Source organism: Crinia signifera, chromosome 19 (assembly GCF_055691185.1).
Source record: "Crinia signifera chromosome 19, ASM5569118v1, whole genome shotgun sequence".
In the NCBI taxonomy this organism is placed as follows: Eukaryota; Metazoa; Chordata; class Amphibia; order Anura; family Myobatrachidae; genus Crinia; species Crinia signifera.
Window position 1 is genome coordinate 37,230,313 of NC_139226.1, and position 22,223 is coordinate 37,252,535.

Sequence of the window (22,223 nt, forward strand, 5' to 3'; positions counted from 1 at the left end):
ATGCTGCAGCATAGACCCAAACCAGGAGCCTTCACAAGTTTGTTGCGCCCCATAGAAGAGGGCAGGAAAATGGAGATGAGTGGCCATTAAAATTTGTGTTCAGCCAGGCTCCGCAACAGTGTGTGCATATTTACTATGGAAGTTAAAAAAATAAATAAATAGCACACCCACATAAGTCGGTTTAAAAGATTTATTTAGCAGTGCAAGATGACATTCTGCCCAGTTAACAGATCCGTCCATGTAATTCAAGGCTACACAAGTCTCTTGCTAAGAAATGGACCAACAGACATTTCTAATGTAGAGACTGATAATCTGCCCGAACAGACCCACTTTACAAGAAGTAAAAAATCAGCTCTGAGTCCTCACAAAACGCATTAATGGAATGCAATACATTTGTTACAGCCACAGGAGGTCCCAAGATGCAGCATTCTATGTGTGGCTGTCTCTAGAACCTTTCAATTCTATCCCTAGTAATGAAGACTTTAGTGGGCAAAAAGTGGCTTACAAGGAGGATCACGTTTGCATTTAATCAACACTGCCAATGTAGATTGTTAAAACACTAAAATTAGCATCAGCACATTGAATGTAGATTGGTAGATGCCAGGGTTAAGCCTTGAGTTTGCACTTCCATGGATAGTGTTGGACTACTAGACTCCTCCCTGCATGACCTGGCAAATCTGGTAACAGGCCACTAAAGATGCGCTTAGCAACCTATAACTGTAAAAAAAAAAAAAAAGTATTGTAGCTTGATAACTTGGCCAAAAGTTTTACATTATGGCATGAAGAGTGGACATGTACTAATATCAAGCTAAGAGACCAAGACTTAAAAGAAATTGCTTTGTCATGACCCACCGCTCAAGCCTATCCCATCTACTAGATGGGTTTTGGTCATGACCTGCTGCTAAAGAATAAAACAGGAATAAAAATCTAAGAAAATAAAAAAAACTAAAATTAAGTGCACAAGCAAACTTGTATCCTAACAATCCTTAAGGGTCAGTTAGTTTCCAGGATAAAGTTTATATTGAGCAACCAACTGGCACAATTGCTTACAAGTTTATATCCTGAAGACTAAGGGGTAGATTTATTAAGCTTGGAGAAGAGATAAACTGGAGATAAAGCGGAGAAAAGGTAAAAGGAGATAAAGCACCAGCCAATCGACTCCCAACTGTCTTTTTCAAACACAGCTGATTGGCTGGTGCTTTATCTCCTTTTACCTTTTCTCCACATTATCTCCAGTTTATCTCTTCTCCAAGCTTAATAAATCTGCCCCTCAGTCACCAATTCACGCAAGATTTACAATGAGGGTAAACAAAATATCCCTGGTAACTTTCAAACACCGATTAACAGAAGGACACAGTTAAGCTATTGTAGGCCTCCAATCCTCAGTGAGGCAGAAGAGTCTCTATGCATGGTTTGGAAGAGTTCCTGTATGAATCGCATGTTCTACAGTACAATCATTTCTGACTAGGAAGCTAGATCAGACATTGGAAAGATTGTAGGAGCAACGTCTCTAAAAATAACTTCATGGTTGGGGCATGGAAAAATATAGTATGGCTCCTTATCATCAAGTGCTCCATGTCCCAAGGCTTCCTAAAAAGGGACTATTAAGGCCAAAGTCAGCTGTAGTGCTGCTATTGGTTAGGCATGATTGTGTTGGGTTTGGCTCCTTCAATGTAAGAGCTTGCAGCTGGTCAAAGCTTTTTTGTAACCCTTCCACCCATGTTAGAGCTCATACATTTCCATAACTTCGTTGACTGGTGTGCCAGCATTAGATGTGGAACGGCACTCAATGGCTTCATCTGGGCTCTTGCAAATGGGCAGAAGTTCGCATATTTCTTTAGCAACTGTGGTCTTCTCTTCAGGGAACTCATCGTCAGATGTCTCTGAAACCGACTCGGAGGATGGGTCCTCTGAGGAATAGTCAGATGTCTCTGGCTGTGGATAACATTGACGCAACTCTCTCACTACATCATGTTTGAAGATCGCTATTGTGAAATAATCTGTGTGTTCGGCAAACCTAAGAAAAAAAAAAAAAAAAAAAAAAAAAAAAAAAAAAAAAAAGGTAAATGAGTTGGATTTTGGAATACTACCTGACCGTTGAGGATCTGACCCATTCACTGCTCATTGAGAGGATTTATAAGACATTATGGCCTTTGTTAAAGCTATTTTATTTATGTCGGTCGACTGGCTCAGTTCTCACCTTCCACAAACTTCGAATGGATCAATCCAGAGAGTGACTTCTTTAGGGAGCCCAATTTTTGAGTAGTCAATCCCACAATGTGCACAGGCTTGGAGCAGGGACTCATCCACATATTGCCAGGGATTAATGCGGATACACCTGTATAGGAACATTAGAGGTTGGACTCCTTGACAAGTTCCTGGACTAATAAAGTTCTCATTAAAAAAAAAAAAAGCCAAGCTTCGTGGAGCATCAATAAACTATTTGTTGACACAAGCAGCTCATCCAACCACAAGTTATATCTACTATTTAGTGTTCACCTGACACCTTAACACAGGGGACAGTCTCCCACATAAATAACCATTTGCTTAGAGTTAAGGGAGTACCACACATGCATATGTGAAAAGACTTGTGTAGCCATGCATTCATATATTCTACAGTATCTCAATCAATGTCTAAGTAGACAGTCAGTGATCGACAAACACCAAAAGGTCTACATGCACTAGATCCTTGATGGCTAACATTGACACTCCAGCTGTTGAACTACACATCCCAGCATGCTCTGCATCAGATTTAGCATGGTGAAGTAGCAAAAGTGATGCAGAGCATGCTGGGATGTGTAGTTCAACAGCTGGAGTGTCAATGTTAGCCATCAACGCACTATGATGGACAGTGAGAAACAGGAGACAAGTTTTACTGTTTTGGTGAAACTGTAGTCACCCTCCCACCCCCATATGTAGTAGACCCTCACCATGTGTCAGGCCAGGTTCTTCGCTCCACTACCACTGTCCTCATGTTGACCTCCTGCTTCCGTCAACCATTTGTAAGTGTCTACCTAGTGCATGTTGACCTAGACCAGGGGTGCGCAATAAGCAGCCCTCCAGCTGTTGATGAACTACACCTACTAGCAGGCCTTGCATGAGTTGCAGCATGGCCAAATAGCAATACTAAGGCAAAGGCATGCTGGGATGTGTAGGGCCACTTATTGAGCCATCCAGATTCCTGTACATGGACAGGTGATACAATGTACAGACAATGTCATACATTAGTACAACATGGCCATTTGTCACAGGATTTCAGCCCATCTGGCTGAAACGGTCATATTGCATGTCATTTACTTCCGACCCGTGGTCCCATGTGCATCGGATCCAGATATTGTCATGGCTGCAACAAGGCTACATTGTACCATGGGTAAGTGAATGGCATTACATACATAAGATAGATCACATACAGTCCTAGCCGAAAGGGATTCACCATGGTACAAATAATCTAGAACAGGGCTGGGCAACTGCGGCCCTCCAGATGTTGAGGAACTACACATCCCAGCATGCCTTGCATCAGTTTCAGCATGGCCACATAGCAAAACTAATGCAAAGCATCTTGGGGTGTGTAGTTCCTCAACATCTGGAGGGCCGCAGTTGCCCAGCCCTGATCTAGAAGGTGTCTAACCATGATCATTGGGCCTACATAAACATCACTTTATTTGGGAGAGTCTATAGCTTGTTACATGCAAATGATGTATCCTTCATGGGCCAGCAACAAGTGCACTAAGACTTTTAAAAATCTCCCCCTTCAGTGATCCTGCGTAACCTATTAGGATCACTTTATATTTCTATGTCACCTGTAGGCTTGGCCTCTGTCAGGACTGTCTGGGTACCAGTGTCCTTTGTATCTATGCCTCAGTAAGACCACAAGGTTCCTGCCCAGAGAATCCAGTTGATCAGAATGCAGGGTCTTCTTCAGGCTTAGAAGTCTCAGTAGAAAGTTGACAGCAGCCTCGATTTCTAGATGCATCTTCAGAAGTCAGAGTCTGACCACCACACAAAGATTGTAAGTTAGTTACTGTTAAGAGCTGAAACTCAAGATCTATCTTCAGATGGGTATAAGACTAATAACTAGAGCAGACATGTCCAAACTGTGGCCCTCCAGCTGTTGTGAAACTACACATCCCAGAATGCCTTGCAATCGATTAAGCATTTCCTAATAGCAGAACTGTGGCAAGGCATGATGGGACTTGTAGTTCACAACAGCTGGAGGGCCATTGTTTGGACATGCCTGAGTGTACCACCATCTGAGAGGTACAAGCCAGAAGAGAACACCAAGCAATTACCTAGGGTTCTGCATATACTTACATTTAAATAAGTGACATGCAATGATCATTGGATTTCAATAGCATAACAAAGCATCTTAATGAAGGACCATGAGAACCACAAAAAAATAAATAGAGGATCAGTGTAAGAACTCAAACTTCAAGTAGTGAGACAGTGTAAAATGATAAACCAGCCAATCTCTACAGATGAGGCATCCAACTGCCCTTCTCTCCCTCACATTTGATATGGCTCTACAGAGAGGAGTAGGTGCATGCCAATGAGTGTTTCTAGTGGCAAGGCAACCATAGAGTAACCTTCCACAGCCACTACTAGTGACACCGCTAAACCTTTGGTCTTTATCTGTGGAACAGAAATGTTGGGAGCAATGCTGTATGACAGTCTCATGAACACCACTATTGCAGTACAGGTTGAGGATAGCCATTCTTCAGGAGCAGAATGCAGTAAAGTTATAATCAGTCAAACCTCCGACAATGGCTGCATTACTCATATGCCTCATTCTCTAGAATGGACTTCTTGTCGAAATGGGCACCAAGACTGATCCAATCAGATGCATCCATCATCTGGAAGAGTCCCAGTGGTGGTTTTTACCTATGGGCTGCAGCCCCCCCAGGTAAAATCCACCACTGTCTCTGCCTAAAGTGAAGCCAGTCTGAGACTGCACTGGCTTCAATGTGGCTGGCAGTGACTTCCTATTGGAAGTCTGACCTGCCAGTTACTGAAGGCAGGCCCATTGGGAGGTTACATAGTCGATAAGGCTGAAAAAAAAAAGACTTGCGTCCATCTAGTTCAGCCTGGTGCTTCCTCCCTCAGGGATGCCTGTGCGCGAATGTCCCCAAAACAGGTTATGCGCATGCGCAGTACCGCAAACCATACTGCGCATGCACGGGACCCGGGAGTCTGATTAAGCCTCCGGCAAAGGCAGCCCATGGAGGCTTGGGCCAGCGCAGTACAGTATTTATGAATTTACTGCGCATGCACTGGCCCGTGCAGGGGACTGAGCACGGCGAGGAGGCAGCAGCAGGGGGGGGGGGGGGGGGGGGATTTGCACTTTGTGGCAGTCCCCCTCCTTGTAAAGGGCAAGAGCCACCACTGCGGAAGACTAATGAAAGACAGCTTTTTATCAGAGAACGGTCCTTTGTGAATGGTCTACAAGCATACAGTTATCAAACCACATTACGATGGCTACGAGTGGTAGAATGTATTACATAAAATATGTAAAGGTTGGCGCACCCCGCATCAGATTGACTGAGGCACTAATTAAGTCACATGTGCTCTAGCATTGAGCTCTTTAAAACCTGGACTGCAATGGTGAAGCTCAGGATGTCCTGATTTAAGGTGACCAGTATATAAATATTACAATATGCAACAACTGCCATAGTGGCCCATTTACTATTGAATATTGGTGGCAAATTCCCCAAACACACCTCCACATCACAACAGGAATCTCCAATCCCTGCCAATCTATGGGGATAATGAATCAATATCGGGCAGCATTGCATCTGGTCCTGGGGTTACTGCCATTCTGAGATGGAGCAAGCCTACAGGCTGCAGACCCCCCTGCAGGCGGAGCAGCGCAGTCAGCGATAACCGCACAGCAAAGAAAAATCACAGGGGCGGGCACAGTCAGAGCCACTGACTAAGTCTGCAGTGACATACATCCCACCAACAGGTTTGCATATTGCAATGCAATCCTGGGTGGTAGATCCTGCCCAGATCACATTGCATATGTGCTCTTATGTCAAACAGGCCCAATACACAGAAGTCTACGCTAAAGCACAGCTTGTGTGATATAATACAGGGACCACAAGGGTGATTTAATAGAGGGCCTGCATACAAGCTCTAAGTGGGTCACCTCACGGACAGCACAGTAGACTGCCCCCAACACATGCAGTAACTCCCAGTCATACTCCCTGGCAAAAGTTTGGCGAGGAGACTGGCCGAGGTGTAACATTACTAGGCCACACCTCAATATGGTAAAAAGTTGCATGAGCCGCAGGACTGCAAAGTCTTGAAGTTTAAGCAAGTAACATTTCAACTGGATCTAATGGGGCCAACACACATAGTGATGTGGGAAGATGAGCATCGCTAGATCGCTCAGAACTGTGAGAACACTGGCCCTGACCCCAGCGATTAACTAGATAAAGTATCCAGCATGCTGGATATTAATCGCCGGGAGATAGCGACAGATCGTTAGGACCCCTACACACAGCGATGTAGGGACATTTTAGGAGAAATGGAAGTAAGTTGCTCAGAAGATGGCCTGAAATCGCTACGTGTGTAGGATTTAGCAAATAGGGTACCAGAGACTCCTGGATTTGTAGTTCTCTTCTACAGTTTAGATGAATTTCAAAACACAATGTTAGATTAATTATTGTCACACAAGCGCCATCTTGTGTTCATAGTGAGAAACAGCAGTATATTGCCAGACACACTGACTCACAAGACAGGTACACATTGCACAAGCACAGAGTACTTTCAGTTATTACTATATACACACACACACACACACACACACACACACACACCCACCATTTACAGCACTGGAACAAGTCAGCATCAGTAAATACAGACAGACATTCTGGCACAAACATGAATCTACAAGTAGTCTCAAAGCTGGGTACATGCTGCCAGAGATCTGCCGTTGAGCTTACAATCAGGTGTACAGCGGATTGCAGGTATGGGTAAACACCAGACAATAACCTGGAATGCCCAACCAGACATCAAACGCTGCAATCCGGGGTCTTGTCCAGGTCTGTTTTTTTTACTTAGTCCCACAGATGGATTCAGTACTGAATCCCGGCGTTCAGAATCCCGACAGCCGAAATGTCGACAAGGGGGGGGGGGGGGGAGGGGGGCGTGGATCGCTACGCTCGGCACACTAATTTATTCTCCCTCCAGGGGTGTCGTGGACACCCACGGAGGGAGAATGTGTCGGGATTACGGCGGTCGGGATTCTGAACGCCGGGATCCCGACCGCCGGGATTTTAACTGCATCCCCCGCAGATTGCCAGTACACAATGCAATTCTATATACCATCAGCTGTGTTGCACAGCCGACAATGTATCTGAACAACTCAGTTCAGATTTAGATATTGCTGGTACATACTGGCCACACATCAGACCATCTTTCCTCAAACTAGATGCTTGGATGGAATAAAACTATGGTACTGGATGGGAGCAAAGGACAATTAGAAATTCTCACAAACACAGGAAAATGGACAAAAACATTCAGTCAAGTTGTTTAAATCAAATGGGTCGCAACAGTACTTTGTCTGAGCGACAGTTTTTGGGAGCAAGTTTCTGCAGGATTACATTTGCTCCCATCCAGTACCATATTGTTATTCCAGCCAAGCAGCTAGGGTACTTGTGTATTATCACGGCGCCCAATTATACGTATGCTACCGTATCGCATGTCCCGTTATACTGCCATGCGATTTCAGTAGTTAATACGGTAATTCTATAGGGGTGTATGTGTAACTGGTTTCAGAATTAGCATAGGTAACGTAGTCAGAGATAGTCTTTTCATCATTAATGTGGTTATGCTTGTAAATAACAGTTTTTAATCTTTAATGTTGGTATTATTGATTGATTCCTATCATTGTAATTATTTTTTGTGATTATTCCTTTTAATATGCTCTTTCATCATTAATTATTTACTAAATTATAACAGTTATACGTTAACACACGTCATTACGGTGTAGGGTTACCACCTTTCCCCTTTAATTCCGGACACATATTAATTACACAGGTTCTGTGGCTGGCTGACTTAAAGACTCCATTTCACCTGGTTTTAAACTTCCACAGAACCTGTGTAATTAATATGTGTCCGGAATTAAAGGGAAAAGGTGGTAACCCTATTACGGAGTCAGATGAATGATATTGCAGGTGTCCCGAAAACACCCCCACTATCCACGTGATCACGAAGCGTGGCTAGTGCAGCGAGCCCTGTGAGGGGAAGTGTCCTTCTGACCTGTTTATACCCCCATTATCCATGTCGGCGTATAGTTGATCTATATAAAATCAACTCCACACCAACGTGGATAGTTGGGGTATGAAAAGGTTGTGAGGACGCATAAGGCGTGTGCGCGCCACGCTTCGGGAGCACGTGGATAGTGGGGGTATGAAAAGGTATTTAGCATCACATACACCGGGTGTGTTCTCAAATATGCATATACACAGGGTTAAAAATCGCATGCAATTTTAGGGTTATGGTATGCGGTGCGACGCAAAAATTGTACAGGGTACAGTGAATAAATTAACTAGTGAAATCGCATGCAATGAAAAAGTGACATGCGATGTAATGTCACTACGCAGAATAGCCCGCTAAGAAAATACCGTACTGGGCGCCGTGATAATGCACAAGTACCGCAACTAGTTGGATGGTTGGAAGAAAGTTGGTTTAAAATTAGTCTGCACTAGAAGGCCAAGAGATTAAGGGATATTTTTAAGCAAATTAAGAAGCAGCAAGTTACTGGCACCCTATTACAGCATCAGGTCAGAAAGTGGGATAATAGAAGGATGACAATAAATATTACACACATAACATTGCTTAATAGTTTAGGGGCCTTTTACAAACAGCACTGTATACTGTGATTCCCAAACTACACAATAAGAAGTTACACAGCAAACAGCTACACTTCACAAAATAAACAAGCTTTAGGCAAATGAAATCTTACCTCAGGAACAAAGCTCCAAACTAACACCTGCCTCAGCTACTCCTGCAAACCCCCTAACCAAATAGAAACCTAATTTAAAATAAAAATTATTTCCTACCTGCTTCCTCCTAGTAGGGGGTTATATAGAGGGATGATAGAGGGGCTGGTCACCAATTAGCTAATTAGGAAATTACACCTGCACAACAGCTGGGAGTAGCTCTACCTAGGGTTCCCAATCCCAGTCCTCATGGGACTGTAGTGCTGGCCACACATCAGACCAACTTTCCTCCAAACATCCAACTAGTTGCTTGGATGGAATAAAGATCTGGTACTGGATGTGAATAAAAATCTGGTACTGGATGGGCGCAAATGACAATCGGAAATGTGCTCACAAACCCAGGAAAATGGACAAAAACATGTAGTTCAACTACAGCACCGTGTCTGGGCGACAGGTTTTGTCCTTTTCCAGATTTTTGGAGTAAATTTCTGGAGTAAATATTACATATGCTCCCATCCAGTTCCATATTTTTAGTCCATCCAAGCAGCTAGTTGGGTGGTTGGAGGGAAGTTGGTCTGATGTGCATACTTGCCTACCTGACCCTCTCCATGCGGGAGAAAATGCTCTGTTTCTGGACTTCCCTGGTAATGTATGATTGCCTTCACCGGTGGGGAGCTAGGTAAAGGTGTTTCAGCACAGGTGATGGCAATCATACATTACCAGGGAAGTCCAGGAACATAGCATTTTCTCCCGCATGAAGAGGCAAGTATGCTGATGTGTGGCCAGCATAACAGTGCATGTTTTCCAGATAATATAACTCAGTGGTTCACAAGTTCAGTCCTCATGGACTAGGGTGACCAACTCATCCCTTTAATCCGGGACACATATTAATTACACAGGTTCTGTGGCAGTTTAAAACCAGGTGAAATGGAGTCTTGAGGTGTGGCAGTTTAAAATCAGGTGAAAGCCAGCCACAGAACCTGTGTAATTAATATGTGTCCCGGATTAAAGGGATGAGTTGGTCACCCTATCATGGACCCCCAACAGTTTTACGTTTGCGAGCTCCCCGAGCAGGTGCACAGGTGTCATCATTACTCACTGACACCTTTATAAAGATCCACAAATAGAGTTCATTTTAATTGTGATTCTGTGAGCATAGCTGGAGGGTATACGATTGTTAGGTTGACACTATGAAGGTCGACATACATCGGGTCGACCGCTGAGGTCGACAGGCTTTAGGTCAAAACATTAAAAAGGTTGACATGCTACGGGTGACAGGGTCAAAAGTCGACACAAGCATTAGGTCGACAATGGGAAGTTTGACAGTGAAACGGTCAACATCGGCCTTTCATTGTTTTTTTTTGAGCCAACATTTGCCGACACTCTCATGCCCTACCACCCACTACGCCGTGGATGGAGAATATAATAGCATAATAGAGCCCGAACTATGGCGAGCGGATGTGATGCACTTTTTCCTAGTCGACTGTGTCGACATTTGGGAAAAATGTGAAAAACCCATGTGGACCTCTCCATTGTTCACCTAATGATTGTGTTGACCGTTTGACCCTGTTGACCTTAGCCATGTCACTTTTTTCATGTGTCAACCTAAGGCCTGTTGACCTTCAGTGGTCGACCCAATGACCCATACTAACCTGAAGAAGGGTATAGTTCATTAGATCGACAGTCAAAAGGTCAACCACTATTGGTCAACAGTCAAAAGGCCGACACATGAAAATGTTGACATGGTTTAAGTTACAACCTGAAAAGGGTCGACATGGGAAAAGGTCTACATACATTTTCAGGTTTTTGGTGTCTATTTCGACATGTACACCGTATAAGTGTACCGCGTCCCATCGCCTGGCACGCTGTTCTCGGCACACGATTATATTCTCCCTTTATGCCCACTGGGATGGTAAAGAATGAACAAGTCGGTTTAAAAATGAAAATCATGAAAAATTCACGTCAACCTTTTTTATGTTTACCGTTTGACCATGTCGACCTAATGCATATTGACCTTTGACCTTTTGAATGTTGACCACTAGGATGCCTGATTACTGTGTGTGTGCAGCAGTGATGCCTGCTACCTATGTGCGTCAGTGATGCCCGCTACTTGTATGCCTCCCCAGTGATGCCCGCTCCCTGTATGCCTCCCCAGTGATGCCTGTACCCTGTATGCCTCCCCAGTGATGCCTGCACCCTGTATGCCTCCCCAGTGATGCCTGCTCCCTGTATGCCTCACCAGTGATGCCTGCTTCCTGTGTGCCTCCCCAGTGATGCCCGCTCCCTGTATGCCTCCCCAGTGATGCCTGTACCCTGTATGCCTCCCCAGTGATGCCTGCACCCTGTATGCCTCCCCAGTGATGCCTGCTCCCTGTATGCCTCCCCAGTGATGCCCGCTCCCTGTATGCCTCCCCAGTGATGCCTGCTCCCTGTATGCCTCACCAGTGATGCCTGCTTCCTGTATGCTTTCCCAGTGATGCCTGCTTCCTGTGTGCCGCCCCAGTGATGCCTGCTTCCTGTGTGCCGCCCCAGTGATGCCTGCTTCCTGTGTGCCTCCCCAGTGATGCCTGCACCCTGTATGCCTCCCCAGTGATGCCTGCTCCCTGTATGCCTCACCAGTGATGCCTGCTTCCTGTGTGCTTCCCCAGTGATGCCTACTTCCTGTATGCCTCCCCAGTGATGCCTGCACCCTGTATGCCTCCCCAGTGATGCCTGCTTCCTGTATGCCTCCCCAGTGATGCCTGCTCCCTGTATGCCTCCCCAGTGATGCCTGCACCCTGTGTGCCTCCCCAGTGATGCCTGCTTCCTGTGTGCCTCCCCAGTGATGCCTGCACCCTGTGTGCTGCCCCAGTGATGCCTGCTTCCTGTGTGCCTCCCCAGTGATGCCTGCACCCTGTGTGCCTCCCCAGTGATGCCTGCTTCCTCTGTGCCTCCCCAGTGATGCCTGCTTCCTGTATGCCTCCCCAGTGATGCCTGCTTCCTGTATGCCTCCCCAGTGATGCCTGCTTCCTGTGTGCCTCCCAGTGATGCCTGCACCCTGTATGCCTCCCCAGTGATGCCTGCTTCATGTGTGCCTCCCCAGTGATGCCTGCTTCCTGTGTGCCTCCCCAGTGATGCCTGCTTCCTGTGTGCCTCCCCAGTGATGCCTGCTTCCTGTGTGCCTCCCAGTGATGCCCGCTTCCTGTGTGCCGCCCCAGCAATGCCTGCTTCCTGTGTGCGTCAGTGATGCCCGCTACTTGTATGCCTACCCAGTGATGCCTGCACCCTGTATGCCTCCTGTGTGCCTCCCCTGTAACACCTGCTTCATGTGTGCCTCCCCAGAAAATGTTTGATCCCCATATGCCTCCTTTCTGTATGCCTCCCGTGATGCCTGCTCCTTGTGCACCTCTCCAGTGATGCCTGCTTTCTGTGTGCCTCCCCAGTGATGCCTGCTTCCTGTGTGCCTCCCCAGTGATGCCTGCTTCCTGTGTGCCTCCCCAGTGATGCATAGGTTTTTATGGGAGAATGCGATGCTGCCTGATGCATTAACGTTGGGCAGCAGTGCTTTGCATCTATAGACTACCGTCATTCTAAGGTGGCAGTAGCGTATGGAGCGGCAGTGTGGTCAGAGCTAACCGCACCTGCGCAGACCCCCCCAGCGACTGGCTCAGCACATTGCAGGGACAGACTTTCAGAGCCCTGTCCCTGCGCACAGGGGACAATACAATTTTTCTGTATTTTGTAAATTATGTTCGGAAGTTTGTAATTTACTATTTTTGTAATTTTGTATTTTTTGCACTTTATTGGTAGAAGTCACACCAGGAACTCAAGCACTTAGGGCCTTATTCTAGTTCACTCGTTCTGACAAAATCCTTCTTAGATGGACAAAACCATGTGCACTGCAGGTGGGGCAGATGTAACTTGTGCAGAGAGAATTAGATTTGGGTGGGGTTTTACTTCAAAGTGAGATCTATATTGCAGTGTAAAAATAAAGCAACCAGTATTTACCCTGCACAGAAACAAAATAACTCACCCAAATCTAATTCTCTCTGCACATGTTACATCTCCCCCCCCCCCCACCTTCCAGTGCAGATGGTTTTGTCCATCTAAGAAGGATTTTGTCAGAAAGAGTGAACTAGAATAAGGCCCTTAGTTACGCATCCCAGACCATTTGTCATCTGACATTTCCATCTTAATCTACCTATTTCAAGGCCCAGAACAAGCTCCCCGGGTCAAAGGTCTGTCCGGCGTACACCAACTTCACATTGGAGAGGTCCTGACCACTCCAATAGGCAACCCAGACCATTTGCCATTCCTCTCTGATGTTCTCATCCAAATTTGTCGTCCAGAAGGCCATGAACATACTCTCCATGCCTATGGTGTGCCTGGCACACACCACTCTATGTAGTCATAATCCCCAGACTTTTTCTGAGCAGCAATCTTTTTTTTTTCAATGTTTTTTGAAGGACAATGCCTTTGCCTCGTTTTTGTATCTGTAGCATTTTGTACATTTATGTGGTATTTTTGGAACGTTGTAATTTTTTAAATTATTTTTGGTGGGATTTTTTGCATTTTGTACATTTATTTGGTAGAAGTCACACCAGGAACCTAAGCACTCAGGCATCCCAGACCACGGGTGAGATTTAATAGGATGAGAGATTCAGAAAGTGAGAGATTTGGTAAGAAATCTCCAGCTTTTTTAAAGCGGCAATCATTGACACTGCTAATCCAGTTTGATTTTGAATTGTACATGATTGCCGCTTTAAAAAAACTGGAGATTTCTCACCAAATCTCTTACTTTCTGAATCTCTCATCCTATTAAATCTCACCACATTTGTCATCCCTCTCTCATCCAGCGGAAGGCCCTGACTATGTTACCCTTGCCCATGGTGTGCCCGACATACAACTCTGTGGTTGGCTCTTGGATCTGTTTTATTTCTCACTCCCCATGTCCTCTACCCCCTCTATGTTAAGAAACTTTGCCATATCTTGCTTCCCTGACCAACTTTGTACAGCGACGAGACCACTTTTTGGGCTCCTGAGAACCCCACAGGGTCGGGTTTGGTGCTCTTAGTGGATGAAAACCTTATTTGGACCCAATCAAGCCACCTCCCATTGGTTTCATCCATAACGGTCCAACAGTGTCTGAATGTATACCGGACAAACAAATAACAAACGACAAATATGTAAGATGACCATTACCTGTTCTTTACACATCTTGGGGGGGAGGGGCTGTTTTTTTTGTCGTTCCTTTCTGCTTGTCAGTCACAGCTTCTGGATTGATGCACCTACTAGTGCTGGTGTTGAATGTATCCTTTTTTCTTTATTCTTTCTGGTTATATGTCTAGGGGCAAGCTACAAATCTTTTTGCGTTGGTAGCCACTAGAGGGCGAACAATGGTGCTATTGAAACATGGCTCCGTTCAGATGCGTATTACTGCCAGTGTCATCATTTCAGCTTGCCCCCCCTCCAGCCAATCATGTTTGACCTTCAGGTGTTCTCCAAACGTGATTAGCTGGTGGGCAGGCCTAACTCGCGGTCTGTGGGCAGGGCCACAGATGTGAACACAGGACGGGCTTGTGTCTACAGCATTTCATGGGTACCGGAGAAGCACGGAAGCCGGCTGGTGAGTATGTTTTCTTTCAACAGGAACCCCACATGGATTCTACTGGACAAGGGGTCTGAACGGTACTTGTGAGTTATCTGGGCGCCCGATTTCTAAATCGGGTCGGATCGGGCACATCGCATCGCATGCGACCATCGGATGCGATGCCCCGATTTTTCCATAGGAATCAATGTTAAAATGGACTGAGTCCATTTTAACATGGAATTCAATGGGAAAAAGGGGTCCTTTTCATACCCCTACTATCCAAGTGGGCATGGAGTCGGATATAAACCTGTGGCGAGCGTAGCGAGCCACCGAGCCCGAAGCGTGGCGAGCGTAGCAAGCCCCGCGAGGGGACATAGAATACCGTCCCCTCGCGGGGCTCGCTTCGCTCGCCACGCTTCGGGCTCGGTGGCTCGCTACAGGTTTATATCCAACTCCATGCCCACTTGGATAGTAGGGGTATGAAAAGGACCCCTTTTTCCCATTGAATTCCATGTTAAAATGGACTCCGTCAATTTTAACATTGATTCCTATGGAAAAATCGGGTCATCGCATCCGATGGTCGCATGTGATGCGATATCGCATCGCATCTGATTGTATGCCTTAACTTAAGGCATACAATCAAAAAATCGGGCGCCCAGATAACTCATAAGTACCGTCTGAACTACTATCAACATAGGTAAGTATCTGTATGAATGGGCTACGTATGTAATAAAGTTTTATTTCTCTGGTATGTGTGTATTTCTTGAACTATTTGTACTGCTGTGGACCTACATGCCCCGGGCTTCAGCATGGGGACCCCTTCTTTGGGTGCTTTTGCTGGGAGAACGTGAATAAAAAGTCTGGCATTACCCTGCTGGCTGGTTGGACCCAGTGCTGGTGCTTGAAATATGGGGGACCCCTACTCATTTTGTCCCCCATATTTAGGGAACCAGGACCGGCCCTTGAGCCTGGTGCTGGTTTTATAAAATCCAGGGGACCCCTACTCGGTTTGACCCGTGAATTTATGAAACCAGGACCAGCTCTTTGAGCCTGGGGCTGGCTATACTCAGGAGGGGGCACCCCATGCCATTTTTTTTCACTCTTTTTTACACAAAATCGCACATGTCCGAATATGCGCACATTTTCATGACTACAAATCGAACCATATCACACTTTTTGCAGCAAATTCGCACCTCAATAGTCGAATTCAGGCAAAAAAAATGCATTTAAAAGAAATGCATTTAAAAAAAATGCAATAAGGTGCGATATTGGAAACTTCCTAAAAATCGCTTCTCATTAGATCTCACCCTGTATGTCCATACTAAAAGTGGGTTCTCCTCTAAGCTTGCTGTCTAGGCATATCACTATAACTGAATGTCACTTTGTTTTGGTACAGTGATAGAGAATGGTGAGGGCTTTCTTAGGTCATTTGACACATAGCTTTTCTTCTATGAGATCAGTTAATTTACAAGTGTGCAGAATGCCATCAATAAATATGCCAATCCCAACTTGTGGCTTGTTGCAGTTCTTAGAGGCCATATTAACTGCAGTTATGGGTGCTTGGAGTCCCCTTCTTCTGGTTGTTTGAGCTGGACTGGCACTAGTATTTTGGGAGTTAGTTCTGGTAAAGTTGCCTCTGTGTTATTGGGCTGATGGTTTGGATATAATCATTTCCTGGTATTGTATGTGTGATCGAAGAGTGTAGCTCAGTCCCATTGTATGGTCAAGCACAGAGCTGCGCTGGGCCAGAGTACTTTTTGGGGGTGTTGCCTAATCATGGGAGGCATGACTACACCCCCTGAAAAAAAATACAGGAAAAAAGAGCACATCCAGGAAGGGGGAGGGGTTTTCAAACCCCTCCCTGGCTCCACTGCAGCCAAGCACAAAGCATGGACACAGGGCTGAGAATCGGGAATTCTCTGGCTTGCTAGATGTGGCAACTTCTTCGGGTCACATGTCTGAAAGCGTTATCGCTGTACAGAAGTAGCCATCTTCCATGGGACATGACCCATTCTGCTTGTGGCCGGAGACCCCGCACACGTGGGTAATGGCTGCCACGGCACTGAAGGGGCTAACCTTTCGTGTTGCGGTGCCATTTTGGACAAGGGCACTTGACATGTTTAAAATGTGTTTTAAACTGTATGAACAGCACTGAGCTGGGACAGGTCCCCTGCTACACCGCTACTGTGAGTTGAAGCCTGGTGAGGGGCACCAGGCACAGAGCATGTATAAAATATATCAAATGTATTATTATATGATATAAGAAGTGTACCACAGATATATTTTAATTGTAAAATGCATTCACTTTGTACATTTCTGGAGGGAGTCCAGCAGGCTCTGTGATGAGGAAATTAGATGTTAATTGTCGTTTCCTAACACATGTGTGAATGACCACAGCACAGCAGGTAGTGGGCTGGGTGTTTGCCATCCTGTGTGCAAAATGTTGGTAATGCCCAGACTTTTGTGTTTCTTTATGTAAACATGTCCAGGAGATAATCAAATGATCTCAGTCTTTCCTGGAAATTAAATATTCTAAGGAGATTGGATTTATTCTTGGCATGTAATCTTGATTTAGTTGTGCATTTCAAGTACGATGGTCTGATTATTATGCGAATCCTAAAGGTAAAGGGGTAGGATCTGACCATGCCAGTGTGTTCTGCCTATAAAGAGGGCCTGTGAGCTCTGGTATTTGTACTTCTACCTGTATCTGAATGCTGTAACATCTTTCTGTATGCTGTGCCTCCTAGAGAGATCTAGGAGAGGGCCCTTTTCAGGAGTTATATTTGAGCAGATAAAACATCTTTTGCCTCAAAAACCGTTTTCATCTTGCGACCAACAGGAATACGCCAAACGTCATCTTGATCTCCACTGTACTGGGTAAAGGATCCAGCGTCTCCAAGTTCCGCTCTGCCAGCTACCGAAGCAGAGGTCTGGTCCGTGACCAGTGGGGAATCAACCGATTCCAGTAGGGGGTGTGTCAGCAACGTGTCGATGGGCGGACAGGCCTAAGGAAGTAACCGTGGTTCCAGATGCCACGCAGTAGGAGTCTGGTGGTGGCAGTGATATCCCCACCCACTGCGTAGTGGGTGGAGTCAGTAACAGGCGGTTACTGATGGTAACAGGGAAACCACTATTGGTCAGGTCCCATAAGACAGGAAACCGCCATCTGTTGACCTGAAGGGCGTAGCCAGAGCGTAAGGGCAATAGAGAAGGATTCTCCTTGCAATGTGTTCTGTCTCTTTTGCAGGCTACACATCATATCTATCTATCTATCTAGCAAATCAGTATTTTTTACTAAATAATACATATATGCCAACCTGTAAAGTACTGATTGGTAACTTAATCTGGTTATGTGGGATGTAAACCCAGAACTTAGTTTTATAATATAGATAGGTGCAAAGTTGATGTATAGGTGAACAGAACCTAAGGGGTTATTCAGATCTGATCACTGGGCTCCTAATTTTGCAATCACCACCCAGCCAGAGTGAAATCCCAACCTGTGCAAGGCTGCGAAAAGCTTGTGAAAATATTGCATCCCTGCGATTCACTGCAAATCCATTCGCAACTGCTCAACGGCGAATGATTCTTCCAGTGTGTGCAGTCTGTGCGCAGCCCAGGAACAACTCGGCCCGTGCAATAGAATCAGGCTGATCGGGGTTGGAGCAGATATGCCCTTGGGCATGCCTACGGTTTTCCTGACACTCCGGGTGACACTCACAAAGGCCAGCTTCCTGTCAATCAACTTGCCTATGAAAAAATCGCTGGATGCTGGATTTTATGACAGGATGGCCACGCACACGTGTACTGCGAGTCATACACGAGACGACTGATAATAACCTGGCCTGTGAATTTACCGCCATGCAATCAGGTCTGAATAACCCCCTAATCTTTTCCTTGCTTCACCCCACACTCCTGTACGTCCATACACATATAGCCACACAGTTTGGGATTATCTGTCCAACCGCGCAAAAGTCTGGTAATGTTTTGGAGCAAATGACAAGCGACTGTTTGCTCCCAAACACTGGAAAACAGGCACAAATGGTTAAATTTGTTTGGATGGACAGATGATCGTAACCCTTTGAGTGCCGGTGTTGCTGTGAGAGAGCCTCAAAATATCCGCTAAAAAATGCCAGTGCCGCTCACAGCGACTTTTCTTATTTTTAGGTGCAATATTTAACTAAGCTTCAGGGAATTGACTTGGCTGTATTAGTATTTATCAATACTAAAAGAACAGTTGCTGTGAGCGGCGCTGGCATTTATAGTGGTTATTTTGAGGATCTCTCACAGCAACTCAAAGCGTTAAAGTACAAAGCCAGCTTAACGGATGTTACAGATAGAAGTAACATATCTAACCACTAAAATAAATGATAAACTCTTCCTCTAGTTCCACTGATATGACCTTGGCCAACATACATTTCCCATGTATTAATAGTTGGGTTCCCCATAGTGTAGGGTGTAAGCTTGACAGCAGGACTCTCTTACATTGGGTTGTTAAGAACGAGTCTTACTTTATTAATGTGCGTGTTTGGATTATGCAGCCGCTACATAATATATCATCGTTCATCAGTAAAGTGCTACGCTGGACAGTCGGGTTAATATATGTGATACCCTGCAGTTGTGGAGCATTATTTAAAGACCATACAAAGGTATGCTGCAATCACAAAGTTTCACTTTACAGGTGATTCTGATGACAGCCATCTCAAGACAATGCAGCAAGCAGACTGGCTGAGACGTCTGGTTCCACGCTGACAGTCCTCCTGATTTGACAGCTGTACTTACCTTTTGGAGGTGAAAGTAGCATTCTGATGCAGTACGGCACATTGGTAAAATGAAAACATTTATATCCACAAGCATCCATTGTTATGGTACAGACACAGTGTGCAATACCTTTACACATACATATGAGCGCTGGGACATTGATATGTGACTGCTAATTGTGTATACACCTTCAGGATCCCAATGTGTGCAAAAAGGCTACGATGTAACCCAAACTACCAGCATTGACATAATTTACAGAGTATTCATCAAATTTCATAGTGTTGTGGACATTGGTATTTAGGTAAAGGGTCCTCCATTCCTTAAAGGGACATTTGAAAAGTGCTAGCAGTTTGTAGATTATGTAAGGTTTATGTGCATATGCAGTTTTTGTCTATATAGAATTATTCTAATATTATGTTGTTTTAAAGTGATAATTCATTAGTTATATGTATTTGACTGTATTTTGATTTATTGTGAAGTTAATTTAGATGTAAATCTTGTTTTATTCATTACAACCATCTTGCTGCCCCAGTCTCATATGTGACCAGTTAAAAATTCTATTCTTGAGTATGCTAGCCTGGTTGTGTATTTACAGTGTATTGGGAAGAACCCTTGCCTCTGCTGTGATGTGGTATGATTTGGAAGTTGTCACTAAACAAACAAGCCAGTAGGTCGAACTATCAGCGAGGTAACTCAACTTGCACCCAACTCCACACCATCACCTTAAGCGGGGTATCACATACATATAACAGAACATGCACATAAGCTGAAGACACAGATGATGAGATGGTAGGGAAGGCCCTGCTTGTGAGAGCTTACAATCTAGAAGACACTTAAAAATAAAGATGACAGTGACTTTGATAATTCACTAATTGCACGGTTTTCTTCATTAGGGTCAGAAGGTTGAATGATGCCATCTAGTGGTGTCATGGTGCTCCCGGTGGTAGGAATGCACAAACGCCCGGCTCCTCAGAACCTCACCTGTGAGATTTCCTATCCTCACAGGTTAAGGGTCTCAGGGACAGAGAGAAGTGCTGGATAAAGAAGTTGGTGACAAGGTCATGACATCCTTACCTGGACATCAGTGAGGAGCCTGGTAGGAGAAAGGACAACATGTTACAGGTGTGTACATGCTCTCTGACACAAAATCAAGTAGATATAGGATGCAACATTTAAGGAATAAAATTATATTAGTGTCATATATTTAGCCCCAAACCACTACGATGCCAATATTCCATAGTTTTCACACGCCTTCAGCCTACGGACATCAGTGGCTACCGGTATGGGATATTAGTTCTAAGAGGTCTCCGCAAATGTAACTTTAATTTAAATTCCTGAATTGATTAAATTATTTACGATTTGTACATTTTTATGTTGCCTTCTGGTAGAAATAAAACGATTTGCAACTTTAAGATAAAACTGTGGTTTCTGGACTTTCTCTAGGGATTTACAAAATATTTTTTGCAGTACTCATATGAGTTTCCTGAAATACAATGAGGCAAGGTCCTACTAGGCTTTTGTATTTCTTCAAGGATTCTGGATATATTTAGCAAAGTAAGGGTTTACAATAGTGGAAGTGTTACAGATAGCAACCAGATTATAGAAAGCATTTTCTAGAAGGTTCTAGATAAGTGATACATAAAATATGACAGGTTGGTCCACATTGGTAAACCCGTACTTTAGTATATATACACCCCTTGGACTTTACAAGTTGCCGCAGTCCGGGATTCTGTGACGGTCCTGGATTAAATCTTCGATCGTGGGAACGGTTCGAACAAATGTCACTTGGAGAGGCCTAAGTTTTGGGGGTTGGAGAAACAAGGCTGAAGAAAGCTTAGAAATGAGTCATGTCAGAGCAGGCATGTGTCCTTGAGCCGGTGTGGGATTTACAGCCATAAATATAACCAAGACATAATTCAACGTTATACTATTTTTGCAGATAATTTCATTGCTATAAATTTGTCGTCTTCAAACTTAACGCCCAGCGGATTCTATGAGGCTTATCTAAATCCAAAATATGCAGTATCCTGTGGTATTGTATTTGATGTGAGGTTGCTCAGGACCTACTACACAGTCCAGCTATGCTCCTACACATCCGCTGAGACGGGCTTTACCGTAAACGGTGTTGCGTTATAGATCCGCAAGATTCTGCAGGCTACTGGGAGCAGAGATTCGTCAGACTACGGGGGGTAGCCAAGGATCTGTTGGACCGCAATAAAATAACATACCAAATGAATATTGTTCACGTTCTATACCACCACTCTTTGTATCCTGGGTACTCCTGGTTTTCCTTCCAATTCAGACTGTATCTGTGCAAGGTTATTTATGACTTTGTATTTAATTAATAATCCCTGTTCTTCTTAAAATATAGCCATTGCAGAATAGAAATCTGCCTTGCAAGCAGATGTATTAGGGAAGGGCAGGTAACATTTGGCGGGTGGAGGTGGCAGAAGCGGGTTACCGATCCATGATCCGGCAGCCTTTCGCACATTCAAGTGCAATAGGCAATGTGTCGCGCTGTTCCGTCAATAAAGTCTCGCTTGATTTAGCTCAATCCACATTGCAGTGCGGCCAAAAAGCAGGTGAGGTGATAGAATGCTGATGTGGCATATCATAAGGCCTCAGCCATATCTGACTACAGATTAATCACCATTATGTCTGTTTCTCGAGTCAGAGCCTTCATCTGAACGATCTACCAAGCGGCTACGTAGCTGCGTAGGTGGTGCGGGGATTAACAGAAGCCCCGCCCTTCTCAGGGCCAGTCAGGATCTAGGATAACAAGTTGTCAAAAGGGCGTATTCCTCTAAGTCCTATCCAGACCTATGTGACATTAAGTTTGGTGAAGTAATAAAGCGTCTGGTACTTAAGGGTAGATGTATGAAGCAGTGATAAGGGTGGAGAAGTGAGCCAGAGGAGAAGTGGCCCATGGCAACCAATCACCACAGAAGTAACAT

The 22,223-nt window shown here is 44.9% G+C and overlaps 1 protein-coding gene and 1 long non-coding RNA gene across 2 annotated transcripts in view; both read right to left on the bottom strand.

Annotated features, from left to right (window-relative positions):
- Positions 1-1,254: 1,254 nt before the first annotated feature.
- LOC146042385 (maternal B9.10 protein-like) lies at positions 1,255-9,382 on the bottom strand. The gene is made up of 4 exons (XM_083162363.1): positions 8,966-9,382; positions 3,801-3,989; positions 2,201-2,338; positions 1,255-2,017 (listed from the first exon to the last, which is right to left on the bottom strand). Exons 2-4 carry the CDS (start codon positions 3,971-3,973, stop codon positions 1,723-1,725), a joined length of 606 nt encoding a protein of 201 aa, XP_083018489.1. The 5' UTR covers positions 3,974-3,989; positions 8,966-9,382; the 3' UTR covers positions 1,255-1,722.
- Positions 9,383-18,999: 9,617 nt separating this feature from the next.
- LOC146042388 (uncharacterized) overlaps positions 19,000-22,223 on the bottom strand; it is a 115,244-nt gene continuing 112,020 nt past the window's right edge. The window contains exon 7 of the long non-coding RNA XR_014463855.1: positions 19,000-20,362. This is a non-coding gene — a long non-coding RNA (uncharacterized LOC146042388). The remainder of the gene's footprint in view (positions 20,363-22,223) is intronic.